This window comes from Molossus molossus, unplaced genomic scaffold, assembly GCF_014108415.1.
Source record: "Molossus molossus isolate mMolMol1 unplaced genomic scaffold, mMolMol1.p scaffold_m16_p_9, whole genome shotgun sequence".
Lineage (NCBI taxonomy): Eukaryota > Metazoa > Chordata > Mammalia > Chiroptera > Molossidae > Molossus > Molossus molossus.
In genome coordinates, this window is record NW_023425403.1 from 9,547,800 (window position 1) to 9,562,005 (window position 14,206).

The 14,206-nt window shown below is 44.4% G+C and overlaps 1 protein-coding gene across 2 annotated transcripts in view; it reads left to right on the forward strand.

The window, feature by feature from the left end:
- Positions 1–14,206, forward strand: part of WWC2 (WW and C2 domain containing 2) — a 174,584-nt gene that overhangs the window by 14,040 nt on the left and 146,338 nt on the right. The window contains exon 1 of one of the 2 annotated variants that reach the window (XM_036250518.1): positions 6,669–6,836. The exons of the other annotated variant lie outside the window; for it this stretch is intronic. Within the exon in view, the coding sequence (XP_036106411.1) occupies positions 6,754–6,836 (83 nt within the window). The 5' untranslated portion in view covers positions 6,669–6,753. Of the gene's footprint in view, positions 1–6,668; positions 6,837–14,206 lie in introns of those variants that run through there. 2 annotated transcript variants of the gene reach the window in all.

Below are 14,206 nucleotides of genomic sequence, written 5' to 3' on the forward strand. Positions count from 1 at the left end.
CCCCTGGGCAGTGCCCGGCCAGCGATGAGTCCCGCGGGTTTGCCGCTGTGGCCGGAGAGAGGCAGGGTGCCGTCGCTCAGAAGGGTCCCGACTCATCCGAACTCCCCACTGTTGTTCTTCCTGAGAACTTGTCTCTTGTCCTCCCCACACAACACTATCTCCTTAAAGACGTCTTCGCCCTGCCGTCATTCGCTGCTTTGCCTCCCACCCCCTTCAGTCTCAGCTGTACCACTGCCGACGCTGCTGGGTTCTGTCGCCGTCCTCGATCCCCTCCTCTGGGCCGTCTGCACTGAGCGTGCACCTAGATCGCCTAGATCGGGGCGGGGCCCAAGGACACAGGGTGGTGCCTTCGATGGAAACAGCGCTGCCCTGGCGCTGCTGTCACAGCTGCCGTGGATCCCCACCCATTCACTCCCCGGAGGCGCTGGGGCTGGACATGGAGACCGGCTCCTCAGTTGGAGGCGCGAGGTCTGGGAGTGGGCTGCTTTGGGGACTTCGGTGGTAATGTCATTCATTCTCCCTCTGAGAGCACAGGACCCTGCCCAGAGCGGCCCCTGTCTTCTTCCCGCATGCCTGCCTCTCCCACGGCCGAGCCGAGGTGCCAGCCCTCACACCGTGTGCAGGGAGGAAGCGGCACTCGCTGAAGGCTGCAGAACCCTCGGAGCCCACCCTTCAGGAGGGTGTCAGGCCCCTTCTCACTCTGGCGTCTCTGTGTGGCCCTGAACTTGGTATATTGGAAAACGGGGATTTCTTTTGAATGAGTCTTAATTTTAATTTTGAAAATTTAAATTAGATTTTTATATTTTTTGTTTAAATATCAGGGTTTTGTTGTTGCTGGGTTTTGTTTTGTTTTTCCCCTGCAGAAAGCTTTATTGTATCCTTTGGTCCAAGGCATGAAACAGGGCTTCGGGGTGGTTAACAGGCTGCCTAGTGGTTGCGGAGAGGGGCTCAGGCAAAGCCAGAAACCAGGGGGACAGACAGGGGCCCCTGGAAGGCCTGGGTGAGCCTTTGAAAGACACTCGCCCAGCCCAGCCTGGGGCTGGCCAACCTGTGGAGGGGAGTCAGGTGTCCCTGTGCCCATCTTGATAAGTTCCACCTGCTCATCCAGGAAGTGGTTCTCCAGCAAGTCACAGAGGTGGTCTGTGCAGGCAGAGCCCAGGGCCTGCGGATCCAAATGGCCTGGTTCTCTCGGACCACAGTGGCTTACTTCCATGGCATCCGATTTCACCCCCTCATCTTGGGAAGACTTCTGTCGTCTTAGGAAGAGGGCACAGCCAACATGCTGGTTTTGCATCTTCAAGAGATGCTCAGCACCCTCCGTTCTCCTGGGCCCAACTCTCTGAGAAGTGGCCCACGCCCCCCAGGGCCACATCGTCACGGTGGAAATAGAAGCCCAGAGAGAGGTAGGTGTAGGAGGCCCAAAGGTGCAGGGTGGCCAGGTGGCTGACCGCAGCCTCCACCTGCGTGGAATAGTTTTGACGAATTTGGGAGCTCATGGTTGCTTGACATTGAAATAAGCTCAAAAAACGGTGTTGGCTGGTCTTGGAGGCTGAGAATGGCTGAGATGGTTCCAATGTGGCAACTGGAAAGAGGTTGGAGGGTGGTCGGAGGCTGGAAGAAGGGGCGTCCCTGGGTCTGTTTCCAAACACCGTTGAAGCGAGAGACAGGTCCGGGTCTGCCGAGAGTACTGCGAGAGTCAAACTTTAGTTTTAAACACAGTTCTAGTGTTAGTTCTAAAAGATATTCTGGGATAAGAGTGGGAACTTAAATTAAGCATGTAGTATTTGAGATGGACATTCATTGAACCATTCAAGAGAGTTTTTACTTGTAAATCATAGAAGACTATGCCTCCTGTAGACTAAGTTCCTTTCCTTCCCACGCTTCTCAGTTCTTGTTCCAAGGACCATCCTTAACTTCCATACTCTTTATTCTGATATTCATCCATAGCGATAGTGATGTATCTTAAGCAGTCCATCTGACAAACTTGAATGTGTTGATGGGTGTTAGAGAAAGTCACAGTGGAAATGGAAATCATCTGATATCATCAAGATATCAGAGGTGATGTCCTAGCTGTGGAGATGAAAAGTTACCTTTGTAAGTAAAAAAGGGATGTTTTTACTACTTTAAGATAATAAATCCTTCTAAATTAATGAATAATTTGGGGATTGAAGAAACAGGAAAGTTGATTTTCCTTTTCTGGTCTTGAAGAGGAAAATGAAGATTCATTTAGTTGGAAAACCAGTTATGTTAGAATTTCCAAGGTTAGCTGCCTGAAAGGGTGTGTGTATATATAGATTTTATTGATAAAACAAACACCTTTATTCATGTTAAATAATCTTCACTCATAGAATGCTATAGTATGAATTGATAAAGAAAGATGTATGGGTGCTGAGATACAAAGATCTCTACTGTGATTTCCTTTGAGTTAAAACATGCATGTACTCACTGATACACTCACATAGTCCGACCTTTGTCAACCGGAATGGTTTGGAACAAGGAATCTTTATTAGTGGTTACTTCTGGGGGGTGAGACTGCAGGTTGTGGAAAAAGACTTTTCTGTGAACTAGGCCTTCATATTCTTTACTTTTTGTTGTTGGGTAGTTGCTATTTTTATTATTTTTTTTCATCCTCACCCGAGGACATTTTTCCATTTTTGTTCAGATAGAGTGGGAGGGGGAGAGAGAGAGAGAGAGAGAGCGAAAGAGAAAGAAACATTGACTGACGTGAAAGGGACACATCAAGTCACTGCCTCCTGCACAACCCCAGCTGGGGCCAGGGACAAACAGCAACCGAGGTACATGCCCTTAACGGGAACCGAACCCGGGTCTCTCTGGTCCGCGGGCCGATGCTCCAACTGCTGAGCCAAACCGGCCAGGGCTATTTTTATTCTTGATTTGTAAACATTATTTACAAATTGGTCAAGTTACAAAATCTGTAGGACAAGAATGGATTATTCAGTAAACGGTGCTAGTACAGTAGGCCATATATTTTAAAAAATGGAATTTGGATCTCTATACTTTCCCATATGCAAGAATTGTGGAAAATCCACATGGAAAAACAGATTTAAGCTATTAGAAAGTTATAGGCAGGTGGGTATCTGTATGACCTAGTAGCAGGGATACATTTGACTCCAGAAAAACTCTGACTTAACAAAAGGCATAAATGAAATTAAAAGACAAAAGAGGGGGGAGGGCAGCGTTGCATATAACCAATAAAAATTACAGCAGTTAAAATAAACAAACTGGACTCTTCCTACATATATCAACACAGATCAACCTTGAGGATGGTGTTTAGAGAAACAAAGCAAGTTTCAGAAGTATTTACATGATACACATATTATTCATGTAAAAAATTTAAAAACCCACATACCTAGAGTAGACATTTATGAACACAAGTGTGTGAGGTCAAGATTCAAAAGCAGCAGTGATCTACTCTGACATCAGCGTAGTAATTCCCTCTGAGGAGGGAAGGGTGTAGGGGGTCTGTCCTAAAACACATCTATATTTCTTTGTATTTTTATTTTATTTTTACTTTTTATCCTCATCCGAGGACATTTTTTGATATTTTGTTCAGGTAGAGTGGGAGGGAGAGAGAGAGAGAGAAACATCAACGTGAAAGGGACACATCGAGTGGCTGCCACCCGCACGACCAACCAGGGCCGGGGACAAACTGCAATCGAGGTACGTGCCCTTAGCGGGAACCGAACCCAGGTCTCTCTGGACTGCAGGCTGACTCTCTAACTGCTGAGCCAAACCTGCCAGGGCTATTTCATTGTATTTTTAAATCTGCACACAAGAATGGAAAAGCATTACCTAAATCTTGGTGTTGTAGACATGGTGTTCATTTGTCTCTGTCTTTTTTTTATTATATATGTTAAAAATACATTTTTGAATTCTTTCATGTGTCTTTTCACTGTGTACAGATAGTTGGTGCTTTACGCTGTTAATATAATGAATTTCCTAGTTTTGAATTTTGGTCATTTAAAAAATGTATTGCTGGATTCTGTTTGCTAATATTTTATTTAGGATTTTTATATTTATATTCATGATAATAGTCTAATTTTTTTCTCCTCTTTTGATGCTCCCTTGATCAGCTTGTGGTTTTAAGGTACACTGATTTCCTAAAAATAATTTGGAAGCTTTTATTCTTTTTCATGGACCAGTTTATGTATCATTGAATTGCACGTTTCTTGTAGTTTGGTAGAGTTCACATGAAACTGACTTGATCTCACACTTTCTCAGGGAGGTTAGTTTTTGGAAAGCTACACCTTTTGGTGTCTATATGGCTGATTAGATTGTCCCTGTCTTCTGGGATCAATATGGTGTTTAAATCTCCAGGAAAATCATCAGTGTTTTCAATTTACTGGACAAGATAATCTCTTAATGCTCTTTTCTTTTCTACTGTATCCGTGGTTGTTTTTCTGTTCTCATTGATTACTTAGTGTATTTGTGCTTTTTCTTTTTTTCTTTCTAGTTTAGGTTACCTGCTTGCTCAGTTACTTGAGCATTTCTTTTTAAAGCAACCAACTCTTCAATTTATTTTTATTAACTACTATTTTTCTAACTTAGTAGTTTTTATCTTTTTTCATTTCTTCTGCTTTTTCATTTTTGTAACTACTTGAGATTCCTTAATTTATTTTCATTATTATTTATTGATATTAGCAGCTAAATATTATAAATATTCTCTTGATCTGATGGGGTTCAGGACACATTATCCCAAAATATTCCTGCCTGACTGTCCGCTCTTCACCAAACCTAGCTTAAATATACACTGGTCTAACTTTCTTTTGGTCTCCTTTCCTTAGGAAGGCTCCGGTATCACGTAACATTTATGGATAAATACATTAAGTGAACTTTGCTCTTCCCCTGTTAATCTGTCTTTGCCAGTTTAATTTTCAGTCCCAACCAGGGACCCTAGAGGGTTGAGGAAAACTTTTTCCTTCCTTACCAGTCACTGATCACTGCTTTAGTTGTATCAGAGCTTCTGATATGTTACACTTTCATCGTTACTTTGTACTCATTCATTAATATTTGGTCTTAGTGCCTCTTTATGCCAGAATTCAGAACCTGTGATAGCACACACGTCTCCACGAAAGCATAGAAATGAGTAGACACGGTAACTTTTCCTGATGAAATGTTTGCTCAAAGAGATTGTGCCAAGGTAGAAAATGTCCGCAGTGCTGCCCCCCTGCCATGCGTTTGGCGATGACACGGTGATCACGACCGCACTTGCTGTGTTGGGCACCGGGGAGGGGTAAGGCCAGCCTCGAACTGCAGCCCTTCCCTTGCAGTCCTCCGCTCAGGGCTGGAAGCTCTCACGCGGGGCAGGTGTGTTTCCTGGAGCGGAGGGGCAGGTGCGTCCTCAAGTTCTGCCAGTTCTGTTTGCAAGTGACGCCCAGTTCAAGGGCACCATGCACACTGCCTTCGGATGCTGAGGTCAGAGGATCTGATCGACACTTGTAGTTACCCACAGGTGCTCCCTGACAGCTTCCTGTCTGGGAAGAACTGTTTTCATGATTATTGTATTATTGTTATATTTAACATGAATATATATGGTAAAGTATAATTATGGAAATATTTAAAATAATTTGTTAGTTTATACAAATGAACGCTAAAAAAATTGAAATGCTAAAATTAGTGAAAAACGTGATGAAACCTCCCCTTCAATCATATACTTATTTGATTTAAGGCAGTTGTTTATGTATTCAGTTGTGAAAGAAAATTAAAATGAGAGCTATTTATGCTAGTCTGGCATCACCTAATATTAGTCTAAAATTTCATAATATTGTTCAGTTTTCTTGCTTCCTTCGGCCACCCGCACATAATTAGGCCTATTGAAACCTTTGCACGCTCAACTCAGGGTGCCTTTTTAGACATTTTTAGAAAATATCAAAGTAGAAAACCGGACACTTCTTGCCTGAGTTTCCTCTGATCTGTGGGTGTGGTTCCATCATCGGAGGCCCGCAGAGCCCATGCTCACTCCCACGTCCCTCCCTGCAGATCAGGAGAGAAGCCCCCTCCCACACGCCCAGCGGGACTGCAGTGGAAGGCCTTCAGGACCCTCTGATGAGCGCATCCCCTTGGCGAACTGAGAGTGTTGGCACCCTCCCTTGCAGGCTGGACTGGAGTGGGCCGGGCACCCCACAGGGTGAGGCTGAGGGCGCGGGGTGGCAGGAGGCACTCCTCCTGCTTGGGCCGGACCTGGTGGCTATGGCATTGCAGGGCCCCAGGGCCCCAGGGCCAGAGCCTCCTCACGTCGTCTGCCCTGGGCCCTGGCTTGCCTTCCACCCTGTGCAGACCCCGCCTGTCCACTGTTTCTTCCTCTGCAGAGACAGTCCCTGTGAGCCTGCTTGTCCTGAGTAACCAAGAAGGCAGCACCTTGCCCATTAAAAGTCTTCAGATAACTCTGGTCCACCTTTGACCAGAGCTGGGTGAGAACCAGCTGTTGGTGTGGATGGCTGGAGAGCGGAGACTGGTGCTGCCCGTGCAGGATTCTGTATTCAGAGGTCAGGACGCTGCTGGGAGCGTGTTGCTAGATTTAATCCTCGGGGATCCTATTATGGGGGAGGTGGGGGACAGATGCAGTGAGCCCTGTTTTTCTGCAGGCATCATGGGGCTTCTCAGAATATTCAGTCCTGAGTGGGTGAGTGGGTGGTGGGCGGTGATGTTCCTGCTGCCCACTCTGGTCATTCCAAGGCCCGTGGAACTCGAGGGTTCTTAGGAATAGCAGAGGGGCTGTTGCAGGCGAAATGGATGCCATGTCCTCAGAGCTTTCCAGCGCTTACGTTAATATTTTCAGGTCAAGGACGGATTAACTTTTCCATCAAACCTGTTTGGTGAGTATGAAGAGTGATTTGGAAGGTCTTCTGCCGCCTTTGTAGGCCCACACTCGTCTCTTTTCACTCTTGTGTGAGAAAGGGGAGAGGATGATGATGAGGGAGCAGACTCTATGCCAGCCTTCTCTGTCTTCTCTGTCGCTCACCACCACACTGTCAGATTAGTTGCATTTTGAATTAGGTACAGGGTTGATTGTTCTGAATTTTTATTTAATCAAAATTTCCAGCCTTTTCCTTTATCCTTCTGGGTTTTATGAAATGCCTAGAGAGGTGTTCTCTGTGTGAAGATTATGAAAATACTCATCTATTTTTCTTCTAGTTTTTTCTTAAAAGGAATTGTTTTATACATTTTAATCTTCAAGTCAATAGGAATATTTTTTCCCATGACCTTTGAACATCTTCCAGGCCAAACTCTCACCTTTCCTCAGCGGGCCAGTGTGCCTCCCAGGGCCACGGGGACACTGTCAGCTCCGTGGTCCGGGTCGGGTCTCTTCGGTTCCTCCTCCCTCATGGAGTGTCTCTGCTCGGCTCCTGCTGTAAGACGTCCTCCTCGCTCTCCACCCTAAGCTTTGGGCACGCCATTCGGTTTTATTATTATTATTGTTTAAATGGGGGTCTTCTGACTCTTTAAAAATGAGTGTTTTTCAAAATTCTGTGTAGAGAGGAGCCATGTTCCTTGTTACCTTCGTATCACCCGGCCCAGCCATGGTGTTTCCACAGTGACATCCAGATGTTATCTCCAAAAGAACATGTTGCGAGACGGTCTCTGGCAGTCGGCCAAGCAGGTAGTCCTCCCGTAGCTGCGGCTTCGCGGCCCATGGTCTCTGTTACCTGCAGGCAACTGCGACTTGAAAATGTTAAAGGGAAAATTCTAGAAATAAACAACGAAGAACTTTTAGATTGCACACCATTTGGTGTGGCGTGATGAAATCTCCTGCTGTCCTGCTGCGCTGCGAGTCATCCCTCCGTCCAGTGTGTCCGCTCTGTTCGCAGGACCCGCCGTTCGTCACTTAGCTGGCTCAGTTATCAGGCACAGAGAGAGAGAAGCGGCCACATTCACAGGACTTTCAAAATAATAACTTACTCATTTTTCTTTATTGATTTTAGAGAGAGAGAGGAAGGGAGAGGAGGAGAGATAGAAACATCGATGAGAGAGAACATGGATTGGCTGCCTCCTGCACGCCCCCCACTGGGGACTGGGTCCACAACCTGGGCACGTGCCCTGCCCGGGAATCGAACCAGCAACCTCTTGGTGCACCGGTCAACGCTCAACCGCTGAGCCACACTGGCTGGGCCACGTGACTTTTATTAAGGTATATTATTATAGTTATTCTGTTTTATTATTAGTTGTTATGTTAATCTCTTACTGTGCCTAACTTATAAATTAAACTTTATTATAGGTATGATGTATTGGAAAAAAATATAGTGTATATAGGGATGGTACTATCCATGGTTTCAGGAATCCACTGGGGATCTTGGAATGTATTCCCTGCGGATAAGGGGACAACTGTATATCTAAAGATACTTTATATCTTATGAAGAACATGAAGGATGTACTTGTTAAGCATTTAGTCAGGCAGAGTAGTGACTTAGTGACTTACCCTAAGGTGTCCATGAAGGATCAGTGGAACCTGGAAAGGGATTTTTTTGGGCTTGTCTTAAGATTTTGATAATAGCTCCAAGTTCAGTCTTTTTTATAACTATCCTAGAGGAAAATGAATGTTTATCAGACCTGCAGATAGGAGAAAGCTGGGCAAGATAAAGTATATGACAGTCAGTATCCTAATGTATTGAAGACTTGGTTGAAGTAATGAACCAAATGGAATTTAATGTAACAACGTAAGGCCTTGCATTAGAATCTCAAAGTTTATTATATAAGAACAGTATTGCCTGGTGGAAATTCCAGGGGATAGGACTGAAAAGTTCAATTGATAATTTGGGCTCAACATAAGTAAACAGTGTGACTGATTTCTGAAAATGATAAAGGGGCTCTTATATGATCAGAAGAATAAATCCTGATTTTCCTGTGATATTATACCTAGATTATATTTACAGTGGGTTTCGGGATATCAGTCACCTGGAGCTCATTCAAGCTAAGGGCTTAGAGGATGGGGAGAAGGTGCGTGCTTAGCCTGAAGAAGAGTATTTGGGGGGCGGGGAGGTGTCTCACAACTGGGTGATCGTATAATTTATTGTCCACCCAGGACTCTGAGGGTGAGAGAGAGCACTGTTAATACTTATGCTGGGTTGCTGGGCGTGAACTAAGGCTGTCCTGGGCAAAGGGGAACATGTGGTCACCTACTGCAGTAATCTTCAAGTGTTTGAAGGTCTGTTGTGTGAAAGAAAGCTTAGAGCTCATCTGTGGGAGCGAGGGAACCAGGGACACACCCGCAAGAGGACAGGTGTCTTTTCCCTTGTGAGCCACGATCTGTTCCTGCGTCTGTTGAAGGTGCAGTGCGGCCTTGCAAGGCGGTGTGCTTCCCGTCACTGCTGGTGCAAGAGTCTGTGTAGCTGCCTTTTCTGAGTCTTGATAATATACAGGTTAGATGAACCCATTTGTACCAGTCCGTCAGATGTTCGTGTACTGTGCAGATGTCACTTTCTCATTCCAGTTAGCTTAACCATTTGTTACTCCCGGCCCCATGCCTTTCGCAGGGAAGGGTGCCCTCCAGGCGTTTGGGGGCGTTTATGGCAGACCCAGCTCTGCATGACTTGGATCTTCTGTGGCAGCAGCAGCACCTGTCCGTTCTGTAGGGGGCACGGCCCCTCCTCTCATTCCCGGGGTGCAGGGCTGGGGTGCAGGGCGGCCAGCCCTTTGTCTCTGGCCCTTTCTTCACTTTCAGCGCCTGCCCTTCTCTTGCCTGGGGGAGTCTCCCTCCGGCCGCAGCCCTGCTGCTGGTGTCCGGTTCACGGTAACACCCATCTAGCCCGAAGTACCTTTCTTTTTCTTTTTATGTCTGTGAGTCTTTTCTTTTTATATATGTAAATAAAGCATGTCTCTTTTCATCTTTATGGCAGAGCAATCCCTTAAACTTCAAGGGATACAAACTCCGGGTCTGTTCATTTCTTGCCGTGGGACCTGGGTCATTGCTTGGCTTCACAGGGCACTGGCACACGCATGATTCTGTGACGCCTTGTTGAGTCCTTTACAGCAGCTCTAAGAGGCAGATGTGACTGTTCCCATTTTCTAAATGTGGTTTAGAAAGGTGACCTAGCCGCAGGTGTCTGAGCGGGACCAGACCCAGGTGTCTTCATTTGTCTATGTGTTTGTTAATTCATTCGTTCCACCAGTGTCCGAGTGTCTGGATTGTGTGATGCATCGTTACAGATTCACGACCAGTCACCTTCCCCTCCCGGAAGGTGCACACTCTAGTCACATTGGGCACCTTTCCTGTGTGATCAGTAAGACAGACCCGCCTCTGTCACCGTGCTGTGTGGATCTGGATGAGCACACAGACACAGAGCAGTTTGTCTTAAGCATCGTGGGTATTAAGAAGAGAAGTCCAGAGTGTAAGTGCAGTGTGCTTTGTGGCCTGTTACTTACTCTGGGAGTCGGGAACGCTTTCCAGGGGGCTGAGGAAGTGACATGTAAATGGAAACCTGAAGGATGATAATAGTTAGAAAGGGGGTGGGGTGGGACCACTTTGGGGGATAGAAGAGAGAGCATGTGCAGGGTCTCTGAGCAGGAGCAGCTTGGTCCCTTCAGGTTCAGAGGGAAGTGTGTGTGTGTGTGTATGTGTGTGTGTGTGTGAGAGAGAGAGAGAGAGAGAGAGAAGGAGGGAGAGAGAGGAGGTGACTTGACACAAGACGAGAATTAGCAGGGGCTAGATCAAGGTCTTGGTTGTTTATCCCGAGAGCAAGATTTTTTTCTTTTCTTTTGATGTTATTTATTTTTGAATAGGTAAAACTATCACATAACTTGATTTTTGAGAGATAACAAAGGGTATTTGTCTCCTTCCTACCTCTGTCTTCTCTCCTCCAGTTTCTTTCTCTGGAGACATCTGTACTTCCATTTCCCGTTTACCCGCCCATAAGTATTCTGTGCACATACAGGAATACGCATAGCTGTTTATTTTTGTCACCCCTTTTTATACAAATAGTAAAATATTATATGGACTGCACTACATACCTTACTTTTTCCAGTTAACATATGTTGGATGTCATTCCATGGCAGTGTCGAAAGAGCTATTTCATTATTATTTTTTATGACTGCATAGTATTCCATTGCAGATGTGCGCTCTAGTTTCTCTAACCAGTCTGTGGGAAGTGGAAACAGATGGGGGCAATATTGTAGAGGTGGGAGAGGACTGGTACACCTTCTCACTAGTTGGGCAGGGGCGATGTGCACTTGGTTCAGAAGTGGAGAAGGATGAAGTGTCTATATGTAAAAGAGACTCGACACTAGGCAACAAGAGGATCTGTTGATTGGTGGGACATTAGGGGTGAAACAGAGGGATGACTTTTAGCCTTTCAGGCTTGAGCAGTTGAGTAGGTGATGATGTCATTGAGCAAGTGGTTAACACTAAAGGAAGGACCTGTTGAGTTCAAGGCATTTGAGAAACATGCAGGTGGAGATGAGGAGTGGTCGTTTGACTGCGGGAGTGTAGTCTCAGGAGAGAGGGTTAGTCTTGAGATATAAATTTGGGCGATGTTAGTGTAGAAGAATGCACATTTACAACAGGGTGATTGAACTTTGGGGAACGGTTGAATCATCCCAGTCAGCGACCTGGTCAAAACGTTGATGTGGTGGGAAATGCTTTAAAAAGTCATGTCCTTAGTCTTTGAGAAAGTGACATACAAGTCTATAGGTTGTTATGAAAGCCTACTGAATGAGTTTGTAGAGATAATTACAATTTGTTGTTTGTTAACAACAATTAGCACATTGGTAGAGTTTTTTGAGGAATTTAATTCAGCATTTTGCCAAGAAGTTGGCTGCCACACAACTATGCGAAGCTTACTTATGACCAAAGCCTAACAGATGGCTGGGCTTCCACAGTGTTCTCCCAGTCACTCATTCGTTCATTTGACACGTACTGAGTGAACCCTGTATAACCGTCTCGGGCAGAGTCCAGGAAGCTGTTCACTTTTAGTATTGTCTCGGGGTAGTCATTGTTTCTAGTTGCTTCTTTTGCTTTCTAATTATGAATTTTTGTTAGTAGAGTGTCATTATCTTTATAGTCCTCCACATTATTTTAACTCAATGTAGTGATGCATGTTTACAGCAGTGCTGTTTTTCACCCATGCTTTCCCAGTAACAGGACTTCGGACATGCATGAATTGTGGTTAAAAATTGAAACGTCCCGTACATATGTTTATTGCTCAACAGGAAAAAAAATATATAATCATCTTCCAAGACTTTTCTTATATAGCCACACGTTTCTGTTAGTACAAGTTCTTTTTCCATGAAAGAGTAGAAATGGTGGGTGGAGGAAATGACTTGTGAGGAATTTAGGTTCTTTAAATTGTCTACAGTCAAAGAAATGTCAGAGACCTTGGCCTAGTACAATGGCTGTCAACTCTGACCTAAGCATTAACTTGAAAAGATTATACAGGCTTTGTCCCTACCCCACAAAGAAACAAATCAAAACAAAACAAAAAACATTTTATAAATAAAAGCCAGTACAGGAAACAAAAACATTATTTAACTATTTAAGAACTATGAATACTGTGGTAGTTAAAGTATAATAGTTTTATAATGAAAGTAGTGTAGTAGATGCTAAGCTTATTATTTGGTAAACATTCCCTCTTTTCAGAGTCTTAACTTTTTTTTTTTTTTTTTTTTAATTTTATTTATTTATTTATTTTTTTGTTACAGATATTTTACCTTTTTACCCCATTGGCACACCCCACCCCACCCCCCCTCCCCCCTGTCCCCGGCTTAGTTGTCCATGTCCATTGGTCATGCATACATGCATATAAGTTCTGTGGTTTATCTCTTCCCACCCCCCCACCCCCCATCCCCTCTTCTGAGGGATGTCAGTCTGTGCCCTACTTCCATGTGTCTGGGTCTACTGTATTCCTCAGACTGTTATGTTCATTATATTCCGTATATAAGTGAGATCATGTGGTATTTGTCTTTTTCTGCTTGGCTTCTTTCACTTCGGATAATACTTTCCAGGTCCCTCCATGTCGTCTCAAAGGATAAGAGATCTTTCTTTCTTACCGCTGCATAGTACTCCATTGTGTATATGTACCACAGCTTTTTGATCCATTCGTCTACTGGTGGACACTTGGGCTGTTTCCAGATCTTAGCTATTGTAAATAGTGCTGCTATGAACATGGGGGTACATATATTCTTCCTGATTGGTGTTTCAGGCTTCTTAGGGTATATTCCCAGCAGTGGGATCACTGGGTCGAATGGAAGTTCAATTTTTAATTTTTTGAGGTAGCACCATATTGTTTTCCATAGCGGCTGCACCAGTCTGCATTCCCACCAGCAGTGTATTAGAGTCCCCTTTTCTCCACACCCTCGCCAACACTTGTTGTTTGATGATTTGTTGATGGCGGCCATTCTGACAGGTGTGAGGTGATACCTCATAGTTGTTTTAATTTGCATCTCTCTGATGATTAGTGATGTTGAGCATTTCTTCATATGTCTCTTGGCCATTTGTATGTCCTGTTTGGAGAGGTGTCTATTCAGCTCCTCTGCCCATTTTTTAATCGGGTTCTTTGTCTTCCTTTTGTTGAGTTGTATGAGCACTCTGTATATACTGGAAATTAACCCCTTATCTGATACATCGTTGGCAATGATGTTCTCCCATACAGTGGGTTGCCTTTCCATTTTGATGATTGTTTCTTTTGCTGTGCAGAAGCTTTTTAGTTTGATGTAGTCCCATGTGTTCATTTTCTCCTTTATTTCTGTTGCCTTAGGTGATGTATCAGTGAAAATTCTGCTCCGTATGATGTCCAAAATTTTGTTGCCTACATTTTCTTCTAGAATTTTTATGGATTCACGGGTCACATTTAAGTCTTTTATCCATTTCGAATTTATTTTTGTGTATGGTGTAAGTTGATGGTCTAGTTTCATTTTTTTGCATGTAGCTGTCCAATTTTCCCAACACCATTTATTAAAGAGGCTGTCTTTGCTCCACTGTATGCTCTTGCCACCTTTGTCAAATATTAATTGAGCGTATTGCCTTGGGTCCATTTCTGGGTTTTCAGTTCTGTTCCACTGGTCTATATGCCTGTTCTTGTGCCAGTACCAGGCTGTTTTGGTTACAGTCGCTTTGTAGTATAACCTGATATCTGGTATTGTGATCCCTCCAACTTTGTTCTTCTTTTTCAAGATTGCTGTGGCTATTCGGGGTCTTTTTTGGTTCCATATGAACTTTTGAAGTATTTGTTCTAGTTCTATGAAATATGTCGTTGGT